The sequence below is a fragment of the Urocitellus parryii genome, chromosome 14 (genome assembly GCF_045843805.1).
Source record: "Urocitellus parryii isolate mUroPar1 chromosome 14, mUroPar1.hap1, whole genome shotgun sequence".
Classification (NCBI taxonomy): Eukaryota; Metazoa; Chordata; class Mammalia; order Rodentia; family Sciuridae; genus Urocitellus; species Urocitellus parryii.
This window is the reverse complement of record NC_135544.1, coordinates 2,488,529-2,514,183: the sequence shown is the minus strand read 5'-3', so window position 1 is coordinate 2,514,183 and position 25,655 is coordinate 2,488,529. Positions and strand designations below refer to the sequence as shown.

At 36.6% G+C, this 25,655-nt stretch overlaps 1 protein-coding gene and 1 pseudogene across 2 annotated transcripts in view; both read left to right on the top strand.

The window, feature by feature from the left end:
* The first annotated feature begins 1,477 nt into the window (after positions 1–1,477).
* Ppp2cb (protein phosphatase 2 catalytic subunit beta) overlaps positions 1,478–25,655 on the top strand; it is a 33,201-nt gene continuing 9,023 nt past the window's right edge. Inside the window, exons 1-4 of one of the 2 annotated variants that reach the window (XM_077792552.1) lie at positions 1,520–1,598; positions 22,462–22,577; positions 22,950–23,159; positions 24,966–25,139. In XM_077792552.1, the coding sequence (XP_077648678.1) occupies positions 22,572–22,577; positions 22,950–23,159; positions 24,966–25,139 (390 nt within the window). In that variant the 5' untranslated portion in view covers positions 1,520–1,598; positions 22,462–22,571. Of the gene's footprint in view, positions 1,599–22,461; positions 22,578–22,949; positions 23,160–24,965; positions 25,140–25,655 lie in introns of both variants that reach the window. The other variant, XM_026414039.2, reaches the window with a different exon arrangement.
* LOC113200566 (mitochondrial import inner membrane translocase subunit Tim8 B pseudogene) lies at positions 18,843–19,076 on the top strand (annotated as a pseudogene).

Sequence of the window (25,655 nt, the reverse complement as noted above, 5' to 3'; positions counted from 1 at the left end):
TAGAAAACTTGGAATGGAACCACTATTTGACCCAGTCATCCTACTCCTCAATTTATAACCAAAGGACTTAAAATCAGCATACTACAGTGTCACAACCATATCAACGCTTATAGCAGCTCAATGCATGATAGTTAAGTTACAAAACCAAACTAAGCACCCTTCAACAGTTGAATGGATAAAGAAAATGTGGTATATATACACAATGGAATATTACTCAGCCTTAAAGAATGAAATTACGGCATTTGCAGGTAAATGGATGGAACTGGAGAATACTATGCTAAGTGAAATAAACCAATCCCAAAGAACCAAAGGGCAAATGTTTTTTCTGATGAATGCTAATTCACAAAAAGGGGAGGCTAGGAAAGAATAGAGGTACTTCGGATTGGGCTGATGGGAGTGAAGGGACGGGAGGGGGTATGGGGGTAGCAATTAATCAGACATTACTACCCTATGGGCATATGTGATTATATAGCCTGTGTAATTCTCCATCTTGTACAACCAGACGAATGAGAAGTTATACTTCATTTATGTACGATGTGTCAAAATGCATTCTACTGTCATGTATAACTAATTAGAATATGTGTGTGTGTGTGTGTGTGTGTGTATAAAGTTTAAAAGGTGCTAAAAGTTTAGCTCAGTGGTATAGTGCTTGCCTAATATGCTTGAGGCCCTGGTTTCAATTCCTGGCACCGCAAAATAATTTTTCTTTCCTCTTTCTGATGCTGAAAGGGAAGATTCAAGATTAAGGGTTCCACAGCTAGAATTAAGACTAGAAATAATTTGTTTATTCAATAAATATCGAATGCCTGTTACAGGAAAGTGAAATCCCGAGATTTCCAATTCCCGATCCAGAACGCTGAAAAAGCACTCCAGGAGGCCAAAATGAAGACCTAGCTCCCAGAGAACTGGGTGGGGAGGAGGAACCAGCCCAGCTAGGTCTGGAGCCTGATGGGAAAAGAGGCTCCAGCAAGACCAGCAAGTAAGCGCGACCCTGGGCCCCCTCGGACCGTTTCTCCGCCGATCCGCGCGAGGGCGCTGCTCTGTTCCTTGCGGGCCGTGCCCTGGCGGTGCCGCCTGCTCGCCTTTTCCCGGCGGAAATGCCGGGGCGATGACGGAAACCCAGAGGGAGGGGAGAGAAAGAGCGAGAGAGAAGGGCCGAGAGATCGAGGAGAGGAGAGATTGAGGGAGGAGGCGGCGGGTAGTTATCGTCCGACCGAGCCCAGGGCCTGCACCGCGCTCCCAGCAACTTCCCGCACCTTTCACCGACTCCCGCGGCGCGCGCCGGGCGGGGCAGGGCGGGCGGGGGGTCTCCTGGAGCCTCCCGCTGGTCTTGGGCGGGGCCCTGGGCTCGCGGCCGCCCTCCACCTCTCCCTCGTTTCCAGCTGAGAGCTGGCGAGTGCGTCCGGGGAGGCTAGCGTCGCGGGCGGAGGCGGGGGCCGGGGCGGGTGGGGGCGGGGAGGGGGGAGGGAGGCGGCGGGGAAGGGGAGCTGGCCGCCATGGACGACAAGGCCTTCACCAAGGAGCTGGACCAGTGGGTCGAGCAGCTGAATGAGTGTAAACAGCTGAACGAGAACCAAGTGCGGACGCTGTGTGAAAAGGTAAGAGTGAAAAGAAAAGCTCGGGAGCGCTGGGCCGAGCGAGGGGCGGGCGCCGCGGCCTCTCCTGGGCCCTTTTGCCCGTGCGCTACCTCGGGCTGCGTTTCTTTTGCCCCCCCCCCCCATCACCCCTACCCGGTGGCCTGGCCAGGCCAGTCCAGGACGTGAGCACGGAGCTGTCCTCGCTGTTCCCCTGGGTCCCGGCCAGACGCGCAGGTGCCAGGCCTAAGGAGTCCGCTGTAGATGAACTGAAGAAATGTGTTTCTCGGAACCCGCGCCCGAAGTTCGGTTATGGTCCCCTTCACTGTTCTTGGGAGTTCATTGTCGCTTCAGCTTCTTTCACAAGTGGACGACCAGTAGCGGCGATTTAGGATGCCCGAAAATTATTCAAACGCAGTCTCTTTGAATATGCACCGAAAATTAATCTGAAAGTCATTAGTATTAAAGAATTTTGTAACGTAAAATTGTTCTTAGGTAAATGGGTTCCTGCAGAAATCAGTGAGTCGGAGTGTGTCAATCGTTTGTATAGAAGTGGGCGTGATGGCAGGCGGATTTTTTAAAAATCGAGACTGATTTTGGTGGAAGTCTTGGCGTTGAGTGGTTCTTGGGAGTAATGTTGATTTTCAGAAACAAGACAGCAAGTATTAAATTTCAGAACAGTGTTTGCTTTGAATGATATGTTTTCGAGTAGGGTAGCATTTTTTCAGAAATTTCCATTTTTTCCTGTATATAAAGTTTTTTTCTTTTCCAGAGAGTTAAAAAAAAAATGCAAGAGACTAGTTATTTAGGTCGTTCTTGAACATGTGATCTTCGTTTTCTGAATTCTGTATCCAGTGGTATTTTTTGTTGTTGTTGTGCCTAGGGTTGGTTGAACCCAGGAGCGCTTATCCACTGAACCTTTAAAATTTGTTTTGACACGGGTCTTCTCTAAGTTGCCTGGGACCTGTGTAAGTTGTTGAGGGTGGGTTTGAACTTGAGATCCTCCAGCCTCAGTGTCATGTGCGCTACTACTCCCAGCCTGTACCCAGTGTTTTCTTAAACTGCTAAATTATTTCCATCTCTCCATCTTAAAGTCTGGAGTTTTTCTTATTCATCTTTTGTAATGTGAACTAAACAATTTTCCCAAATTTTTGTGTTGAAAAGTTAGATTTGGGATCCATGAAGGAATAAGGAAGGAGGTTATTTATTTCAATCCAGAATCTATAAAATTATCTTAGTCATACGTTTGAAAGTCAGGATGCCCTGGAAAGGCACTAAAGAAGGAAAGATTTTCTTGGTGTTATTTATTAACAGGGCACTCTTGAAGTTAAGCAAAACTGGGGCTGGGGTTATGGCTCAGCCGGAGTGCGTGCACTAGCCTAGCATGTGCAGGGCCCTGGGTTTGATTCTCAGCACCGCATAAAAATAAATAAATAAAATTGTGTCCAACTAAAAAATACATATTTTTTTTTAAAGTTAAGCAAAACTTAGAGATGGAAGAGTAATTAATAACACAATTTAAGTTGAACATGATCTTTGTATATTAAATAACCACACAGAACAGGAAAAATTGTAAATACAACTGTGAGGAAATGATCTCTCTCTCTCTGAAACAAACTTTACTTGCAGTTTCAATTACTTCAATTTTTCTTGTGTAGTAATCTCACAAGTCTTAAATTTTAGTTTTTAAATGTCTCTCTAAAGCTCAGAGATGTCACTGAAATATCCAGTTTTGAAGTCAATAAATCTTGCTATAAGTGTCACATACAGAATTGTGCTTTATTTTACAGTCTTTTGCTAGCATCTGTGGCATACCTTGTGGTTATGTGTATATTTAGATGTATTTTTCTTGTATTCTAATGTTAGTCCTAGTTAGATTTTTGTAACAGCTATGCATTCCACCTGTCTGAATTCAATTCCTGTTCCACATCCTTCTAGCTGCCTGTGTGTTTGCACTTCTGGTTCCCTTTATGTGAGACGGGGATAATAATTACTGATCTCCTGAGTTGACTTTATCTTAATAGTACCCATGTAAAGTCCTGATAAAAAATAGGCATGTGGTGAATGTTTTTTTTTTTTTAAGAGAGAGGAGAGAGAGAGAGAATTTTTTTAAAAATATTTATTTCTTTTAGTTATTGGCGGACACAACATCTTTGTTTGTATGTGGTGCTGAGGATCGAACCCGGCCGCACGCCAGGCGAGTGCGCTACCGCTTGAGCCACATCCCCAGCCCAATGTGGTGAATGTTAAATGAAGAAAGGATAAATTTTTTAATGCATTTTCTTTTGGAAAGAAATGTAAAATATGTTGATATGACTTCTGGTGAAGGTACCTCAAAGGAGGAGATCCTCACTGCCCTCTACTGTATTCCACCCCACCACTGGGAATTGAATCCCTTAGTTCTAAAAGGATTTTTATGTATAATGACTATATTGTATTTCCTCTTCATCACAAAGTACTGTAGAATTTTGTAAAAAGTAACTACTCTTAACTTAGTTGTTTTTTTTCTTTCTTCTTCTTCTTCTTCTTTCTTCTTCTTTCTTCTTCTTTCTTCTTCTTCTTCTTCTTCTTCTTCTTCTGATTCTTCTTCTTCTTCTTCTTCCAGGAATTGAACCCAAGGGCACTCTTACCACTGAGCTACATCTCCAGGCATTTTCCTTTTTTATTTTGATACAGTGTCTTACTAATTTAGTGAAGGCCTTATTAATTACTGAGGCTATTCTTAAACTTGTGATCCTCCTGCCTCAGCCTCCCAAATCTCTGGGATTAAGGCATGCCTCATTGTACCTGGATAAATCCTAATACTTATCCTTCAGTTCCAGGGCAAAAAAAGGCAGGCATATAAAACAGTTAAACCTAATTATATGTCATCTCTTTTTAAATTTCTTTTCATTACATTTTTAGTTGCATGATTTTTGGATTCTGTTTGCTGTGCTACTCTATAGAAAGTCACATGAGAAGGCAGTGGTTTTTTTCTTTTAAATTAAATTCTTCTTCTAACTGCAGCCTAAAACTGAAGCTTGTCAGCTGAAATTAAGACCAAAGTAGTACTAGTAAAGTCCCTATTTTGAGATAGTGGCAAAAATAAAACTCACGCTACAGCTAGTGGGCGAATGACTACCAAAGTAAGAATGTGAATGGTATGTCTGGCTTTGAGGTTAATTTCAGCCTAGTGAAAAATTGTTGATATAAAATAGTAAAGCATATCTTCTGAGAAGACTCTTTTACAGTAACCTAAATTAGCAACCCAGCTTTTGAAGCTAATTGTGATCTTGAGTCCTCTCTGAGAAACTGCTTCTGTGATTCATTTCTGCAACAGTGGTATGCGCAGTACTTTTTAAAAATGCTGTGTCTAATACCCAGTCTGGCACTTTTTGGGACATACTGTAACTACAACTGTATATATTTAACTCTTGCCTTGAGAAGGGTAAAAAATTTCGGGCTCTTTGACCTGATAAATTTTATTCTATAACTTCAACCCCCCCCCCTTTTTTTTTTTGAGACAGTCTCACTAAGTTGCCCAGGCTGACCTTGAATTTGTTATTCTTTCCTGAGAAGCTGGGATTACAGGTGTGTACCACCATGCCTGGAACATACTTTATCCTTTTTATGTATGTATGCTTTTTTTTTTTTTTTTTTTTTTTTGGTGGTGGTGGTGCTGGGGATTTGAACCCAGGGCCTCATGTATGCTAGGCAAATGATCTACAGCTGAGCTACACCTCCAACCTTACTTCATTATTAATGTGAAATATCATGCTTCAATCCTGAATGTCCAGAATCATTTTATGAAGATTAGATCCTGGTAATATTGAACAATTTTTGTGAGTTGAAGAAAATCTTTTACATTACTCTCTGGGATATGTTGCCAGCTGAAAAAGAAAAGTGATGGTTACTGATGCTTTCATTTTAAAATTTCCCTTGAACAAGGATTAGTGCCAGCCTTGGTGGTCCATTGATAAAGTCTGATGCAGTGATGTAGAAAATAGTTCTTTTCTTTGTGATGATAACAAAGAATGACATGGTTACAGTGGAATATGAGGGTAAGACCCAATTCTAATGACTGAACAAATCATGGTTTTTCATGCCTGTCTGAGCTGATAGGTAAAGAAATTAAGCCAAATGAGAAATAGCATGAACTATTACTAATGACTAGCTGTTAAATCGGATAATTTATTGACATGATATGAAAAATCATATACCTAGGTAGATAAAATGAAGTTGTTTATGTTATAAAATTTTGGGGGAGGCTGGGGTTGTAGCTCAGTGGTAGAGCATTTGCCTCATGTGTGAGGCACTGGGTTCAGTTCTCAGCACCACATATAAATAAATGAATAAAATAAAGGTCTACCAACAACTAAAAAAATATATTTTAAAAAAAGGTTTTTTTTATTGAGTAGTTTTATTTGCAGCATATGCCTTCTGATTTTAATAATGTCCAGAAAATTTTCTTTCTCAGTCTTTTCTTCAGGATAAACACTCTGAAGGACTTTAAATATAGTCCTCCTTTGGTGAAAGCAAAACAATGTGCTAGAAATTGAAGAGACAATCAATGCCCAGTTAATTTTTGTAAATTCTAACTATTTTCTGAATTTAGTTTTTTTCTAATAGAATGGTGCTAAAATCATAGAGATATATAGATATATATAGATATAGTAAGTAACTCCTTTAAGTAACTGTGATGAAATGCAAACCTCATTTAGATTGTTAAGAATAATTTGCATATAAACATCTTTTTTCTGTTACTGTCCCTTTATTTCTAACCAGATGTTGTCCAGTACTTCCTTTTCCATATGTTACTTTCGAGTCTAAATTTCTTTCATAATATTGACCCTGGGAAGAAGTCCTATACATTACAGATTGATTGCTTTCTAGGGAATGGGAGAGCTAAGCCTAGACTTAGTTTGCTGTTGTGTCTTTTGTAACCTGGGTCAGTTTATCATCTGTTATAGACTATCCTTTGGCTGAGATACTTTTGAGATCAAAAGAATTAAACAATCCTGAGTAGCAACCTGTGATTAAGATTACTGATTTTAGGACCCTTTTTTGTGTGTGTGTGTGTGTGGAGATAAGTGATCTTAACCCTGTTTCTGGATTCAAGCAGTTCTCCTGCCTCAGCTTCCCTAATAACTGAGACTACAGGCATGTACCACTATGTCCAACTAAGAGACACTTTGGTGGGGTGGTCAGAGAAAACCCTCCAAATTCTTCATTATGTGATTTGCTTTTATAATCGAAAAGGATTTTGTAGGGGTTAGCATAGCTCAGTGCTGGAGCACTTGGCTTCAATGCTCTGCACCGAAGAAAAAAGAGATTTTGCAAGAGTCAGAGAGCGTAGTCCCCCAAACCCAAAAACTGTCCTCATCTTTTCTACCAACTTTGAGAGGTAAGACAACTGTAAGGTTAAAAGGAACATTCCTGAGACTGCCCTCACTTCTGCACCAATTTCAAGTGGATTCCCCAAATCACTCTTAGGTTGAGTCACTCATAGGAAAGATTCAACTCACTAAATGCTTTCTACTAAAAATTGAGGTTTATTATCATAATTGGGAAAGAATACAAACTAGGGTCACCCAGGGGAAAAGAGGCATAGAAGTCCAAGAGGGTCTGTTTGCTTTTGTCTTCCATTTCCTTTAGAAGCAGATATTATACCAAGTTACCCAAAACCTTTAAATCAAAGTCCCCAGGCAGAGACATTCTTTATCAAACTGGACATATAGGGGTCAAAGGCCAGATCTCTCTTTGGGCAAAGCTAATTCTTCACTACATAGATTTTTATTTTATAACAAATAGTGGGTGACAAGAACTTCAGTACAATAAATGAAATATGATACCAAAATACATGGAGAAAACAGATTTATCAGAATCATAGAGTGGGTGCGACATGAATGTTTTCTAATAGTCGGCATATTGTTTTGTTTCATTTTACATTTTATCTTGATTCTACAAATTCTTTGATTAGAAAAGTCATTTTTAAATTTTAAATATTTGGGGCTGGGGTTGTAGCTCAGTGGTTGAGCTCTTGCCTAGAATGTGTGAGGCACTGGGTTCAATTTTCAGCAGCACATATAAATAAATAAAATAAAAGTCCAATGACAACTAAAAAAATATTTAAAATAAATATTCTTTATCAGTTTGGGGAGGTTTTTTTGGTGATTTTTAATATCCAAGTTTTACCATTTATATGTAGTCAGATTGTCCCATCTTTCCCTTAAATTTTAAATGTGCACAAAAAATCACCTGGAAAACAAATATAAATTTAGAGGTTCCTTGACTCCATCCCAGAAACTGATTTGACTATGTCTTGGGGAGATTTTTAAAGAATATCACAGGTATTATGATGTACAGATTTCAGATTGCAGTTTGAGATTGCTACTTGATATATGGTAAAATTCTGATAAATATACTCATATTTTCTTTCTTTTTTATTTATTTCTTACTTTTATTTTGTTATTTTTAGGGTAATTTTTGAAAATAAAGTGAGGCCTGGGAATACATCTCAGTGGTAGAGTACTTGCCTCGCACACATCTCCAAAATTTAAAAAAAAAATTTTTTTTTTGGATACTTCTTTGTAAATAAAAAACTAATCAAGGACAGCTTGAATGCTGAGCATGTTAGCACATGCCTTGAGAGGCTTTGTCAGGAGGTTCTTGAAGACTTAACCTGGGCAATTTAGCAAGACTTTGTCTCAAAAAAGACAGCTTGAGGGGCTGAGGTTGTGGCTCAGTGGTAGAATGCTTGCCTTGCACTTGTGAGGCACTGGGTTCCTTCCTTAGCACCACATAAAAAATAAAGTTATTGTGTTCATCCACAACTTAAAAAAAAAAAAAAAAGATAGCTTAAACAGTGCTTGCCTTTCCATCATATAATTTATGATATAGAATATGTGTCTTTTCTGTGTGGTGATAAACTGCCATACTCCCTAAGTTTGGATCAGCTTTCAACATTTTCTCCTTTGTGTTTTCATTGTTGTGAAATATCTCTGAAAATTGCTTTAATGAGGTTTTTGCCATTGTCATTTCCTCTGGAATATCTTCATCCTTTTATCACAACCACTTTCCTCATTTGTGTCAATACATTTGCATTTTTATTTATTTATTTCATTGGTTTATTTTTATTGCTAAATTTCCAGCTGTATATCTAGAGTTTCTAATGGCAGCACTGTCAACATTCCTACAGTTAGCTATTTTATATACTTTACATTTGAATTTCATTTCCTTATGCTACTACTTTTCATTTCTTGTTGCATTGTAATCATTGGCCAGATCCCTCTTTTGAATATCCATTTTTGTAAAATGTCACATGAATTTATTACAACAAGATAAGGAGGCAACACAGTTATACTTTTTGTTGTCTCTGTGTGAACTTAATAACAGATCCACAGTGACCTCACAGGCTTTGAAAGAAGTGAAGTCATTGATCATGATATACACCCATACTTTATTTGATGCTTTGTAGACTAGTGGCAAAATTTTTCCTTTTATGAAAGCTAAAGAATGCTTGTTGTTGAGGACTCCATTGGGATTCCACAGTATTTCACATTTGATTCCCCTCCTCAGGTTTTAAAAATTGAGATACAATTTAAATGCTATAAAAATCACCCTTTTAAAATACACAGTTCAGTAGTTTCAAGATTCTTCAGGAAAAAAATAAACAAGTTTCTTCCATATTCACAGCATGTATTTATACTTCGTTTCTTTTTATGACTAATAAAATCCATTGTATAAGATAGCATGGTGGTAGCTTTTACAGTTATTACCATCTGGAATTTGTTTTGAAGTTTTAAAAGTTATATTTTCAGATTGAAAAGCTATTTATTTATTGCTTTATTTACAGTACTGGGGGTTGAACCCAGACTTCACATGTGCTAGACACTCTACCACTGAGCCCTGAGACAGTTTTGCTAAGTTGCCCAAATTGTCCTCAGTCCTCCTGCCTCAGTCTTCAGCGTTACTCGGATTATAATTATGTCCCACCACCCTTAGCCATGATTTGTTTTTTAAATTGTCAAGCATGTCAGAAATTTGGGAAAGAACAAGGCATGGTGGCACACACCTGTAAACTCAGCAGACTCAGGAGACTGAGTGAGACAGGAGAATTGCAAGTTTAGGCCAGCTTAGGCAATTTAAAGAAGCCTTGTCTCAAAATAAAAAGGATTAGGGATGTAGCTCAGTAATAGAGAGTACCTGGATTCAATTCACAGTACTACAACAGCAGCAAAATAGAAAAAAGAAATGTGGGAAAGCAAATACTTGTTAAATTGCAAAGAAAGCTTCATTTCCTTGTATTAAAAATTTTTAAAAAAAGGTCAATCCCTATATGTGGAAGAGCTTGTAATTAGGAAGGCAAGAACTTTGCTCATATTAACTTAGTCCTGGAGTGCTTTTAACTTAATCTACTATCATCTGTTCCAGAGATCAGTCTGTTCTGTGGCTTGATTTCAAGGAAGTTGCCTGGAGAGTAAAAAGTAATCTAAAATGTATTATAGCAGGCAATTTGTGTATAAATAGAAGGGAAAGAAGAATTTCTGAACTGTCAAAAACAAATATGGTCTCAGTGGCTGGGGACACTGAGACAGGAGGATTGTGAATTCAAAGCCAGCGTCAGCAAAAGCGAGGCACTAAACAACTCAATGAGACCTGCCTCTAAATAAAATACAAAATAGGGCTGGGGATGTGGCTCAGTGGTCAGATGCCCCAGAGATCTATCCTCAGTATCCCCCCCCCCCAAAAAAAAATACAATGTTACTTGTTGGAAGATCAGCAGACAAGTGTATTTAAATATTTTGCATTCCTTAAAATATGAATAGAAGGGAATAAAAAGTATTCCATTTTTCTTTTTAAATGCAAATATCATTCCCAAAGCTTCATTTGACATACTGAATTTTGTAGCAGCAAAAAAAGAATATTTTGCTGATTGCATGGTGGCACATGCCTATAATTCCAACTACTTGGGAGGCAGATAGGAGAGTGGTAAGTTAAAGGCCAGCCTGAGAAACTTAGACCCTGTCTTGGAAAAAGGCTGAGGTTGTAACTCAGTGTTAGAGCACCCCTGGGTTCATTTCCAAGTATGGTAAAAAGAAAGAAAATGACTGTGGGTGGGTGAGTGTGGTGTATGCTGGGGAACAAACCCAGGGCCTCACATATTAACATGCACTCTGAACTACACCCTCAGCCCCAAGATTATTTCTTAAATTTGTGAAAAGAGAAATAAATTTGAATGGATAGGCAAATAGGAATATAGGATATGCAGCAATAATTTCTTTCTGTCTAGATATATCTCTGCTAAATGTCATATAGCATCACTACAGTCTACTTTGCAGATTTTAATTTGGTCTTATCTGTGTCTCAGAGATTAAGCTAAGTCACATTAAAAAACATTCATTGAAAATTAACAGAATTATAAATTGTGCAGAAAAGAGTTAACATAGCAATTTTGAGATTGCTATCTATAGAAAGTTCTTGTTGCAAGGTTCCCCTTAGCTGGTTCCTGGAAAGTTGGATTTTAGGGTAATTCCTATCATTCCCTGTTAGGAATAGCTCACTGTGCTTAAAATGTTTGTATGGAGAGTCTGGAATCTTGATAGTAACGAGGCAGAGGACACTGATACAAATCACAGACACTGGATCTCTATGGTGCTTCCCTGTTTCACTCAGGTCACAGCAAGGGAATTACGTGCATTCTTCCTGACTCAATGGGACTCTTAAAGCTTGCACTGGTACCCTTAGGGCTTTGCTTATGTGCCTTTTCCCTTTGCCTATTTTGTTTTATGTCCTTTTACTGTAATAAATTATACCTATGAATACAAGAATATATTTTGTTTTATGAGTCTTCAAGTGAACCACTGTTGAACCTGGGTAAGGTCTTGGAAATCCCAAACATACAAGACTTTTACATTGAGAACTAAAAATAGAACATGCACTATGGTTAACTTCTGCCAATCCAACACATTCTTTTCCTGAAGGCAAACTAAATTCATCTTGCTATAACAAATCTGAATAAAGGGTGCTTATTATGATCAAGTGTTTAAAAAACATGAGGGTATCTGTACAGTAAATATAAAATATTCTGGGGAGGACTGGCTCACGTTGGCTCAGCAGAGTACTTTATTCACACTATATAGATAAAAAGCTAAACAAATATTATTATAAAGCTCATTCACGTGTATTTTTTTCTATATCATGTATCTTGACCCATCTCGTAGCACCTGTGTATGGTTAAGATAACTATATACCCTGAAAAGAACAATTGAGTAATAATACTTTCTTGCTTTTAATTTCTGTATTTGAAAGTAAGGCAGTAAATGGTTGTATATGAAGGAGATTTCCATTTTAGAGTTGAAATTCTCTGTTGAGCATTGCTTTGGTTTGTTTTGATAGTAATAGAAGACATCAACTCGAACTTTCTAATCTCTGCTGTTCAATTTGACTGTTTTGTTTGCTTTTCTTTTTTGCAGTACTGGGAATTGAATCCAGGGCTTCCCACACTGAGCTACACATTTCCACCCCTTTTTGTTTTTTATTTGGAGGCAAGGTCTCTTGAGTTTACCTGCCTCAGCCTCCCTAGCTTCTGGGATAGCCATTTTGATTTTTTTTTTTAATAATACTGGAAGCTGTCTTATGGAATAGCTTGAATTCTAGTAAAAAATATTGTTTCGTTTGTGATAATGAACATTTCTGAATCATCTTGTCAAAACTCTGTAGGAAATGGGACTGGGGTTGTGGCTCAGAGGTAGAGCGCTTGCCTGGCATGCATGAGGCACTGGGTTCAATCCTTAGCACCACATAAAAATAAAATAAAGATATTGTGACCACTTATAACCAAAAAATAAATATTAAAAAAACTCTGTAGGAAAAGCTTGATAATTTCTAAAAATCCCTCAGTTGTAATTGAAATTGCACATGGTAGCAAATATACCCTCATTCTGATCCCATCTTAGTGACTGGATAAAAGGGGAACATATCTTCGAGGGCCAGTGAGTTATGTCAGGAGTGCTTGAAGGAGACCTGTTAAAAGCAAGGGACAGACTAGGCTAATATGAACTCTTCAGCTTTGTCCCTTCTACCTGCTATATCTCTGATACCGGATACAGTGCCTAGAGGTGTATCTCTTATTTATATAAAATGGCAATTCTGCTTTTTACAAGTGGGAAAAAAAGATAGGTGGGAAGAATCTGCTGCTGTTCTGATGGCCCTTGAGAAGCTGAACAGTTCTGGGCTTTTTGTTAATTGAGAAAAATAATTTCTCAGTTTAAGGACCTCTCTGAGTAATATGATAATGAAATAATATGACTTTCTGCACAGCAAAGAATCAGCTCTCAGAGAATTTCATTTTGTAAAAGTAGCTGTTTTTAGATTATACATAGAGAAGAGAGTACTTCATATTTTAGAGATGTAGGTTTGTGGATACCTAGTCTAAATAAAGAAACAGAAGGATTTAAAGACGTTAATTGTACACAATTAGATTGGGACTGAGGAGAACCCATGTTTTCTGGAAGATTTGTACGTATAATTTCGTTCTAATTATAGGGTAGTAAAAGAAAAGTATGGACTTCATTATTCATACCCTTGGCATGAAGTCTACCAGGCTAATTTAAGCAGAAAGGACAATTATTGGAAGAATATTTGGCAACGTGGAATCAACAGAAAAGCTGCAGGTGCTGGGTCATGGCTCAGTGGTACAGTGCTTGCCTAGCAAGTGTGAGGCACTGGGTTCAATCCTCAGCACCACATAAAAATATATAAAGGAGTTATATCCGTCTACAACTAAAAAATAAAAACTGGAGACCCAATTTTGGGAATTTTGCAGAAATAAAGGAGATTAAAATCAAAATCATACTTTAGAGACATTTTAGAATACAGTGTTGGACAATAGTTTAAAAATATTCCTCTGGAATAGAACTTGGCATTCACTACTTCTTGGAGTCACTTCAAATTAAAAGCATGGGCTAAGTGCATCCAATTGGTTTAAATAAATCTGAGGCTAGAGTAACTTTGTGATTCTTACAGTGTATGTACTAAGGCTTATTTTATTATTATTTTTCTAATTAGTTACACATGACAGTAGAATGCATTTTGATACACCATACATAAATGGAACATAACTTCTCATTCTTCTGATTGTACATGATGTAGAGTTACGTGGGTCGTGTAATCATGTGGTCGTGTAATCATATATGCACATGAGGTGATAATGTCCTATTTATTCTACTATCATTCCAATCCCCATACCCTCTCCCCTCTCTTGACTCCCTTCTAATCCAAAGTATATCTACCCCCCACCTTATTGTGAATTAGCATCTGCATATCAGAGAAAACATTTGGTTGGTTTTGGTTTTTGAAATAAAAACCTTTCTATATATGCCAAGCTGGCTTGAATTTGTGATCCTCCTACTTCAGCCTCCTGGGTAGTTGGGATTATAGACCCAGTATGCATACAAGTCTTACTGTGATTTTTGTTTCTTAAATCACAATATTCTAAATTTGTACTTGGATTAGTGCAATAGGCTATTACTAATAGCTACTAGCAAACAAATTGAAGTGAATAGGAATACACATCTTTATAGAAATGTAAACCGTATGGTCTGTTTTCTTTCATGTTGACGTGCAGATCAAGAAATCAGAGGAATTAATCTAGTGATTTATCCTCTTTAAATGTATTTATGACTACAAAGAGTTTTGCATGTGTGAATCTGTATTATTGATATTTACTACATTGGACAACTAAAACTGAAATTTAAAAAAAAAATCCTTAAACCAGGTATAGTGGCATACACCTGTAATTCCAGCTACTCAGGAGGCAGAGGAGGATCCCAAGTTCAAGACTAGCCTCAGCAACTTAGTGAGATCCTGTCTCAAAATAGAAAGTAAAAAGGGTTGGGGATTGGAGTTCTTTGGTAAAGTGCCCCTGAGTTCAATCTGTAGTACTATGGAGGGAAGAGGAAAAACATATACTTATAAAATAGTAGTATTTTTTAAATGCATTATATTTGAAGACTTTTACATTAATGTATGCCTGTATACTGAGAATAAATGCCATTTTGTCAATAAAGCTTCATATTCAAATTATTAAGTTTTGGAACTATTAAAAGCAAAGCCATGGGTTGGGGTTGTGGCTCAGTGGTAGAGCGTTTGCCTCTCATGTGTGAGGCACAGGGTTAGATTCTCAGCATCACATTTAAATAAATGAATAAAAAGAAAGTCCATCAACAACTAAAAAAAAAAATTAGAAAATGGCAAAGCCACCAATATTCTAGAAAATATCTTTATAAGTGGACTTGAAAAATCAACTTTCGATGTTAAAATATAGGAAAATACAAGTTTAAATTACAAGTTAGTTGGTATAAATAGTTACATGCTTTCTTCTGTTTAACAATTTAGACAAAGCTAATTCAAAGCCTTATATTCTCAAAAGCTCTTATATAATTAGTTCATTGGCATTTTCCAAAAATATGGCCTTTTAATTTTGACTGAATCAATGATTTTAAGTTGAGACTGTCAAAGTCAGGTTGTTTGAGACTAGAGAGCTTAATTATCTTTTTTATATCTGGTGCCTGGCCTATAGCCAACACCTGACAAATGTTTATTACATGAATACATATACCCTATTCTTTAAGGAGTGTTTTGATGAGTCAGATTATTGTTGTGTATGGTGTTCATCAAATCAAATGCTTTACCATTATGATGATAATAACTATTGTCCTGTCCAGGTACTATTACCACTGTTCTTGGTAATATTTCCTTCAGTAGATTTTAAAGTAGAATTAGCTTGTTAAATTCTGAATATCATATAACCAGATGATTCTGTTTTAACTTCTCCTGCGAAATGTTAGTTATTTCTTCCTATTTGACTTGAAAATGAATTATCTGATACTTGAAACCAAATAATAATTATTTTACTAATTTCCAATCTCATTGGCATTATGATATTTTTTCTGGTTCCATTGCAGGAGGTTATATTGCTCTTGAAAGATCTCTGCTTATTGTTTTTCTGTCTTCCACGTATTATACCATATTGAGATCTATTTGACTATGGGATTTGGCTTCTGTATCTTGGTTCTTATGTTAAGAATATTTTCTTTACCTCCTGGTGCATTAATACTCTGGCTAAACCTGGGGCTGTACTGTGCTGTATGATCAAAGCCAGCAGTCTGGAGAAACTAACATACGAGGTTCTTAGTGTGGAACTCCAAGATGGTTTTCCTCTTTTTTTTTTTTTTTTTTTTTTTTTTGTCCTTTATGGTTCTGTGAATTAAACCCAGAGGCACTTCACCAATGAGTCCCATTCCCCAGTCCTTTTTACTTTATTTTTTTAATTTTGGGACAGGATCTCACTAAGTTACTTAGGGCCTCGCTAATGGTTTTCCCAGAAGAGGTGATCAGATAGTTTTGTGACTTGTCTTTCTTGGTTATATATTAAATAACCTTTATATCAAATATACTTTAATAATATTTGTATTGGTTGCTTAGCATACCATGTTTATCTTCTTAATTATTCAGTGGACATTGTAGTTCCCAATTATTTTCTCTTAAATGCAAACATCCTTGTTCTGATACCCATATATATTTATACATATTTATATTTATACATACTTATCCATACAGATTTATTCATACATATTTATTCATAGATAGCATAAATGTCTAGAAATGGAGTTGCTTGCTCCAGTAGTGTAACCATGTATCACTTAAGAGTTAGTTTGGAGCCCAGTGCCATGTAAAACCCTGCTAAGGCAGGTGGATCACAAGTTTGAGGACAGTCTTGGCAATTTTGTGAGACCCTGTCTCAAATATTAGAAGATTAGGGATATAGCTCAGTGGTAGAATGCCCCAGCACCCTCTCCCCAGCAAAAAAAAAAAAAAAGAGGGGCTGGGGATGTGGCTCAAGCGGTAGCGCGCTTGGCATGCTGTGCAGCCTGGGTTCGATCCTCAGCACCACATACAAACAAAGATGTTGTGTCCACCGAAAACTAAAAAATAAATATTAAAAAAAAATTCTCTCTCTCTCTCTCTCTCTCTCTCTCTCTCTCTCTCCCCCCCCTCTCTCTCAAAAAAAAAAAAAGATTTAAAAAAAAAGAGTTAGATTTGGACTTTGTAACAGAAAATGCAGAGCTCTGGTACCATATGGCAGCCTTACAAAGTTCAGGAAACCAAGATTCTTTCTGTATTTTGTTTTGGGTTTTTGTGTGTATCTGCTATAGTAAATTACCATAAACTAGATGACTTAACAAAGCAGAATATATTCTTTTGCAGTTCTGAAGTCTGGAAGACCAAAATCGAGGTGTTGTCAGGGTTATATTCCCTTTGCAAAGTCTAGAAGAGACTCTGTTCTTTGCCTCTTATAGCTTCTGGTGGCTGATTATATCACTTCAGACTACATCTGTTTTCACATTGCCATCTCTGGAAAGGCCTGTCCCCAAACTCCCTTAGCCTCTCTTATAAGGATACAAATAAGCTGGACCTGATGGCATGCACCTATAGTCCTAGCTACTTGGGAGGCTGAAGCAGGAGGATCACTTTAGTACAGGCCAGCCTGAGTAATATATGGAGACCCTGTTTCAAAAAAGAAACAAAAGGATATATATATGTGATTTCATTTAGGACCCACCAGGATAATCCAGGATAAACTCTTGTCAAAATCCTTAATTTCACCTTTTGTCATAGGAAGTAGTCTTCATAAATTCCAGGGATTGGGGAAATATATCTTTGGGGAGAACAGTTTTGGTCTTCTGCATCTTCCCATATCTGCCATTGCTAGGGAGCTGCCCATTTCAGGAAATAGGCTAGAGAATGGTAAAGGGTATGATATTAGTTGGAGCCTTTGGAGGGTGACTAAGTCATGAGGGTGCTGTCCTTGTTATGGAATTAGTGTTTTTACAAGAATAGACACAAGAAACATGATTGTTTTCTCTTTGCCACATAATAATACATACTCCACTGCAAACCAGGAATAGACCCTCAACGGGAACCAAGTTGGGTGGCACCTTTATCTTTCACTTATCAGCTTTCAAAACCATGAGGAATACATTTCTGTTACTTAAGCCACCCAGTATAGTATTTGTTATTGTATCTTAAATTGGCAAAAAAAAGCTGGGAAAGGTCATCTTTTAGCTGGGAATATGGCTGTCTTGAATACAATTAATTTAATTATTGAGAAAGAAGAGTAGAATGGATATTGAGGTAGATAACCTAACAGTCTTTGCTTTAGAACATGTTAACATTTTGTTAGCTACTGCAAATTGCTTTCCAAAGAAAATGTATGAATATACATTCCCACTAATAGGGTATGAAAGTAGATTTGCTAATGATGGGTAATTTTCATTTTTGTTAATGTTTCAGGTGGAAGAGAAGCACAATTCTTAGTCACGGTTCCCATTTTTTGCCACATATGGATCACATTACTTTGATGTGATATAACCAATATCAAGTATAATGGATAGTTTACCTGTTTCCCTTCCTGACATTGATAATGATATGAACATCAAATGTACACATCCACTATAGGCAAAGGGACAGGAAGGAATATATAGCAAAAAAAAAAAAAAAGAAAAGAAGTAGCCAAACAAAAAGAAGGCACAACTCAGGGCACTGTTCCTCTATATATTGCCCTCCAAGAAATTTTGGTGAGGCAGCAAAAGCCAAAGGGTTTTTATTAACTTCTTCAAATCTATGGAGAGAGACAGTTAACTGGGATCTTTGACTCGTTCCTTGTGTCTGAGAAATAGTGGAAGTAGCTCATGGGGAGAAATAAGGAGTATGGGCCCTTCAGTGACAGAACTGAATGCAGTGAAACTGCAAATTTTCAAGAGTATTCACCTTTGCAATTGAGTGAGCTCTTAGAAAACCTCATAAGTGAACACGGTTTGTAGGCATTCAGATCCCATACTCCTCCCTTCCACTTTAAACCTCTGATTTGGGGGAGAAGAAACCAGTCTCAGATGTAATACTGCAAGAATCAGTAATAAGACCCACTATATTGGAGTCAATAGAAGATTTAGACAGCCACAAATTAATGGCAAATAATTTGTAGTAAGAAAGGACTATAGTTTGGGAAGCCATATACAAGAACTAAAAAAAAAAAAAAAATCAAGCCTTTCCTAAAGGAGGAATTCCCCTGCATCTGAAATCATATATGCAATAATTCATTAGAATGTAAATAAAATACAAGAAGTTAAAAGACGGTAACATAAGAAAATGAAAGGAATTGAGGGTAGTAGCAGTACTAATACTACAAAAGAAACTGACTAGAGGTTTCTGAACCTTATTCTGACAATGGCAGAACTGGGAGAGGTGGGTGAAACTGAGTTAACAGTGCCTGGTCGCTGTTGAACCTCAGAAGGCGCAATTCACTGCACAGGTTCATCACCTCGTGGAGCTCTATGCAAGGATAAATTTGCGGCGAAGTCAGGATCTACTAGAGATTCTAGCTGTGTGCACTGCTTCATTGACACTATTTTTGCCATCACCAGTTGATTTGCCCAGATTATACAGAAAGGAGGGCAATAGACTATCCCCTGAGAGAATGATAGAACAGCAAAGAACTTGTTATAAGAAGATGGATGTGCCAGTGGGCTAGAGTTGAATGACTGTTGGCAATTTTTTTGGTGCTAAAAGTAACTGATCAAATGTTCAAAAAGTGAAATTGTTTATTTATTTGGAATTCAGAAATTCCAGATTGTATCACACCAGTTATTCAATTATTCCTTTTGCACCATCCAAAAAATAAAAGAAAGAAAAGTAGGTATGATGGCAAAAAAAAGGGGGGGGGGGAGGGTAGTTAAAAGTAGGGGGCAGAAAAAAAGAAGATGGACAGTTGGGGATGTAACTCAGTAGCAGAAAGAAGCTCTAGTAGGTTCAACCCTCAGCACTAATAAATTGTATAAACATAGTGGTATATTAGAAACCAAAGATTAAGATTTACTGAGCTGCTTTTAATTGAAGCAGCTAAGAACAACAGTGGCTTCAAATAGAAATCAAGGGAAAGGGGCTGGGGATGTGGTTCAAGTAGTAGCGCACTCGCCTGCCATGCGTGAGGCACTGGGTTCAATCCTCAGCACCACATAAAAAATAAAGTAAGGATATTATGTCCATCTAAAGCTAAGAAATAAATATTTTTTTTAAAAAAATCAAGGGAAAGAAATATTTAATAAAGAGCAAAAACCAGAGTAGTGAGAAATAGTATAATTAATTGAATGCTGCTTATTTATAAAGATGGAATAAACATCTGGGAAGTTTGATCAAGTAAAATAGTGATGGCACAAATGAAGACTGTTAAAGAGATTTTTTTTTAATCGCAATGTTATTGTAGCTATTTGATAAAATTTTAAATGGACAATTTGCTTAAGAAATACTAAAATTTGGGGGCTGGGGCTGTAGCTCAGTGGTAGAGCACCTGCCTCGCACGTGTGAGGCACTGGGTTCGACCCTCAGCATCACATAAAAGTAAATAAATAAAGATATATATAAAAAAAGAAATACTAAAATTGACTAAAGACACAGAATACCTATTTACATGTAACTAATCATTAAAGAAGTTAAATTGGAAACCTAATCATTCTTTGCCCCCTCAAAAAGGACCCAACTTGTTTTAGAGACATTCTTTTGAAAAACAGGTTGTAATCATATCTTATACTATATTTTCCAGAGGAAAAAAGAAGGAAAGTTTTGTACTTTACTTAATGAAGTTAATGATACCTTGATAAATCAAAACACTAGACAAGTTTGGCAAAGTGTAGAACTTTTTGTCCTGGGGATTAACTCAGGGCCTTGCTTATACTAAGCATATATTCTACCAGTGAACTATACTCCCAGCTCGAGTATAGATTTTTGCTCTTAAGAACATAGATGGAGGGGCTGGAGATGTGGCTCAGCGGTAGCGCGCTCGCCTGGCATGCGTGCGGCCCGGGTTCGATCCTCAGCACCACATACCAACAAAGATGTTGTGTCAGCCGAGAACTAAAAAAAAAAAAAAAAAAAAAGAACATAGATGGAATAGAATCGGCTCTGTATTTTTAAAAATAATTTATGATCAAAGAGTATTTATCCTAGGAATGCAAGAATAACATTAGAAAATCGAAGACTGATTTGACAATACCAAAATAGATGCTATCAGGTGAATATTACTTTGTAACTAAAATTGTGGTAATTCTAGGAAGAGCTTGCTTAACTTAATATGGGCAGTGTCAACTAGTGAAATAGATTTTAGTTTACAAGAGCATTGTGAAAAAAAATCTGATTTTAAGAAATATAGGCTGGGAATGTGGCTCCTTGGTAGTGTTTGTCTAGCATACACAAGCCTTGGGTTTGATACCCTCACCACCACACACATATAGGAGAGAAGATGTTTGTGTGTTTTAAAACAGGAAAAAGAACACAAAATTTATTACATGCCTAAGGCAAGGAAGTATTAGACCAAGAAATACTTTTTAAAATACCAGCAGAGTTATATCACAACAAAGAAAGGGGCTATGTTTTGAGAATCTAATCATTAGGTGATTTCACCATGGAAATATCTAGAGTATACTTAAAATCAAGATTAACTTGAGAAAATTGGTACAATCAAGAATGCAGTAAACAGAAGATGTATGAGATTGTTGCTGATAGCGTACCGTCTCATAGTAAAATTTTAGAGAGGTATACTCTTAAAATAACAAAAAGTATAACATTGAATATATAAACCTGTAACAGTCGTTTATTGTATTACATAATGTGACTGGCAGCATGGTAGGTTTATTTAAACCACCATCACCACAAATACATGAATGATCCATTGTGCTGTGATGTTATGACAGCTACCTTGTCCCTCAATTGACCTATCATAGGAGTTTTTCACCTCTATTATAATCTCTCAGAACCACTTAAATACAGTCTGTCACTAACCAGAAGGTCTTCAGGCAGCGCATGGTTATTTTCCATCAGTAACAACAAATACACATTATTAAAACTATTAAAAATGATAAGCAATAAAGGAAATCTATAACAAAGGATGAAAGTATTCATCAATGAAAAATATAATATTTAATACATAAATTTTGTACTTCAGCGCCTCCTAATGGTATACTCTAATTTAACTCTGAATATAAAATTGTAGATTAAAGAAGTCCAGGATTAGGGGATGAAGGTGAAGCTGAAGTGGTAGAGTGCTTTCCTAGTCCATGGTCAGACCCTGGGTTCAATCCGCACCATTAAAAGAAGCTGAAGTGAAGGTTGTTTTATGAATCAGTGTAAGAATTTGTGGAATACCAGACATGGTAGTGCATGTCTGTAATCCCTTGAAAAGTTGAGGCAGAATTGCAAGTTCAAGGCCAGCCTGGGCAATTTTGTGAGACCCTGTCTCAAAACCAAAAAAAAAGACTAGAGATAAGTATATAGCTTACTGGTAAGCTCTTGACTAACATGTGAATTCAATCCCCTGTAACAGCCCCCCCCCCAAAAAAAATACAAGAACTTGAGTGATTATTAATTTTTCATTGACCTTTTAAACTTGTAAATAAGATTATTCTTTTTAAAACACAGCTTTATTGAAAGAAAATTTCTGTACTATATTTAGAATATACACTTTCTGTACTACATTTAGAATATACACTTCAGTAGCTTTTAATACACTCATATATTATGTGTGTGTGTGTCACAATAGTAGAATGTTTTCATTACCCCCAAAAGAAACTTTATATTCCTTAGCTGTTACTCCCTAGTTCCTCTAGTCCTCTACCTCCCATTTACTTTCTATCTCTACAGATTTACCTATTTTGGTTATTGCATGTAAATGTACCTTATGTCATGACCCTTTGTGACTGACTTGTGTCACTTAACACAATGTTTTCAAAATTACAGCATATATTAGTAGTTTCTTTCTCTCTTCTCTCTTCTCCCCCTGATCTTTTTCCCCAAGGTACTAGGGGTTTGAACCCAGGAGCATTTTATCATTGAGTTACATCCCCAGCCTGAGTCCATCAGTTTGTGGATGGTTTCCATTTTGGGACTATTAGGAATAACGCTGCCATGAATGTATGTAAACAAGTTTTCATTCCTTTTAAGTAAATACCTAGGAGGAATTGTTGGAATAGATGATTACTTTGTTGTAGCTTTCTGAGAAAATGCCAAACTGTTTTTCACAGCAGCTACACCATTTTACATTTGTACCAATGGAATATGAAGGTTCCAGTTTCTCAATTATCTTTGGAAACATTGTTATTCATTTGTTATAGAAACACTAGTAAAGTGATATTTAATTTTGTAGTTTTCATTTTATGCCTTATAAGGCACATTTAAAATGTTTTTCCCCCAAATTTTCTCTTACTAGATAAGAAATTATACCTTTAAATTTGTGATGAGTTTTTAAAAAAAAAAAAACAACTGTTGATTTTATTTTTCTAACAGGCTAAGGAAATTTTAACGAAAGAGTCAAATGTGCAAGAAGTTCGGTGTCCTGTTACTGTCTGTGGAGATGTACATGGCCAATTCCATGACCTTATGGAACTCTTTAGAATTGGTGGAAAATCACCAGATACAAACTATCTATTCATGGGTGACTATGTAGACAGAGGTTATTATTCTGTGGAGACTGTGACTCTTCTTGTAGCATTAAAGGTATGATTGATGAAATTCACTTTTCTTTATTTCCTCCAAATCACCTTGCATATGCCACCAAGTTAAATCTCTCTTATTAACATTTATATCTTATTTCCTATTCCCATTGATTCCATGTTGCTTATACAATTAATCTCCTTGGCTGTCCATTTATAGTCTAGTCTAAATTTGCCTGCCTTTAGTTGATAACATAAACTCTTTGCCTCAAATAAAATAATTTTGTATTCAGTGCTCCAGATTACCTCCATTTATTTCCTTATTCAGTGTCCCCAAAAGATTGCTCTGACGCTGATTTCTCATCCCTTCTGCCCAAACTCAGCTCATATTGTTCCTTTCATGAAAGCTTTAACCATTTTTGCCTTATTCCTTCTACTCTAAATTATTATGATGAAACTTACTCTCACACCCCCTATCATGTCATATAATGGCTTATTACCTTGTATTATTTATGCCATCTATTTCCTTAATTAGATTAGTCCAGCAGAGGCCATGTGTTATACTTGTGTGAACCTGGCACCTAACTTTATAGCACCAAATTTAATGTTGGACACATAATGGATTCTTAGTGCATATGTATGAATTGAAGTAAGCATTTGCAGCTTTTTTGTTAATTTACAGAATCTGATGCTTTTTCATACTTCTCATCAGATGTATTTCTAACTAAATACAGGTTGAATATCGCTTAGCTAAAATGCTTGGGACCAGAGGTATTTAAGATTTGGGACTTTATCCCCCAGAATATTTACATACACATATGAGATTTCTTGGGGATGGGACTCAAGTCTAATCACAAAATTAATTTGTTTCATATATTCCTTACACACATAGCCTGAAGGTAATTTTATATAATATTTTTAGTAAATTTTTTACATGAAACATAATTTCATAGCATGGAATTCTCCCACTTGTGGCATCATATCAGCACTCAAAAAGTTTCAGATTTTGGAGCATTTCAGATTTTTAGATTAATGGTGTTCAGCCTGTGGTGTGCTGTAGGGTATGTTTTTCTGTTTTTTTCATAGAAAGGAAACTGTTAATACATTTGAAATCTCGCCCACATTTGGCAAGGGCCTGTTGTTTTTATTGGCAAATCCAATATTCCTGTGGCATTGAAAAGAAAAGAAGTCCGTAAAGTCTGTCTTAGGTTCAAATCTCAGATCTTCAGTATTCATTCAACAGTAAGAAGTCATAGTGTTCTACAAAGATGTAAAAATACTTAGTTTAATAATCTCCAGTAATGGAAAAAATCAGATACATGCTTATTATAGTAGTATGGGTATCATTTTAAGGTTATTTTTTAAAAAATATTTATTTCTTAGTTGTAGTTGGATGCAGTGCCTTTATTTTATTTATCTTTATGCGGTGCTGAGAATCAAACCCAGGGCCTCGCACATGCTAGGCGAATGCTCCACCGCTGAGCCACAACCCCAACCCCCTCATTTTAAGGTTATTAATGAACATGGACAGCTACAAAAAATATTTCAAAGGTTAATCAAAATGACCTTGTTGGGGAGCTGTGGCTGTGGCTCAGTGGTAGAGTGCCTGCCTAGCATGTGTGAGGCACTGGGTTCGATTCTCAGCACCACATATAAATAAATGAATAAAAGGCCCATCAACATCTGAAAAAATTTCCAAAAAGAATGACCTTGTTGGGAATGAGAAAGTTTCTTATTCTAAAAAAAAGTTAATGTTTACAAGTGAACAAAAAGCAATTTGAAGAAATGGGTCAGAGGTTAATGATCTTGACATTATACTAGTGAAAATGTGATTATAATGTGGGGGTTTTTTTCCTTTTTTTTCCCCTAGGTGCGTTATCCAGAACGCATTACAATATTGAGAGGGAATCATGAAAGCCGACAAATTACCCAAGTGTATGGCTTTTATGATGAATGTCTACGAAAGTATGGAAATGCCAATGTTTGGAAATATTTTACAGATCTATTTGATTATCTTCCACTTACAGCTTTAGTAGATGGACAGGTGTGTAAGTTTTATATCTTGGGGGGAGGCTAAACATAAGAATATATTTAATAATTTAAGGTATAGATTTACATACTATTTCTGCTTGTCTTTGGCCTTTTCAGCCTTTTTTTGTCTTATGCTTAAAATGTCAGAAAAGGGAATTGGTAAGTTTTATGTACATAAGTCTTTGGTTTCCAAAAATTTTTTGTTTTAGAAATTCTAGCCAATGCACTGAGCAGTAGAAATTTGTCTGTGTAAATGCTAATGTGCTTTTTAATTATAGATAAATACTATAAATAAATGCTTTAGACTACTAAAACAGGATACCAACTATCTCCACACATATACACAGTGTCTGCTGGTTACCATTAAAAATCTTTCATTACTGTTTTCACAGTAATTGCGAATTTTAATATATTGTGTTTATATTACCTTCTTCACTAAGAAGCTAGTGCCTTCTTTCTACTAATCATAAATATTGTAGCTATAACCACAAAACATTCAAAAGTATAAGAAAAACTATGCAAGTTTCCT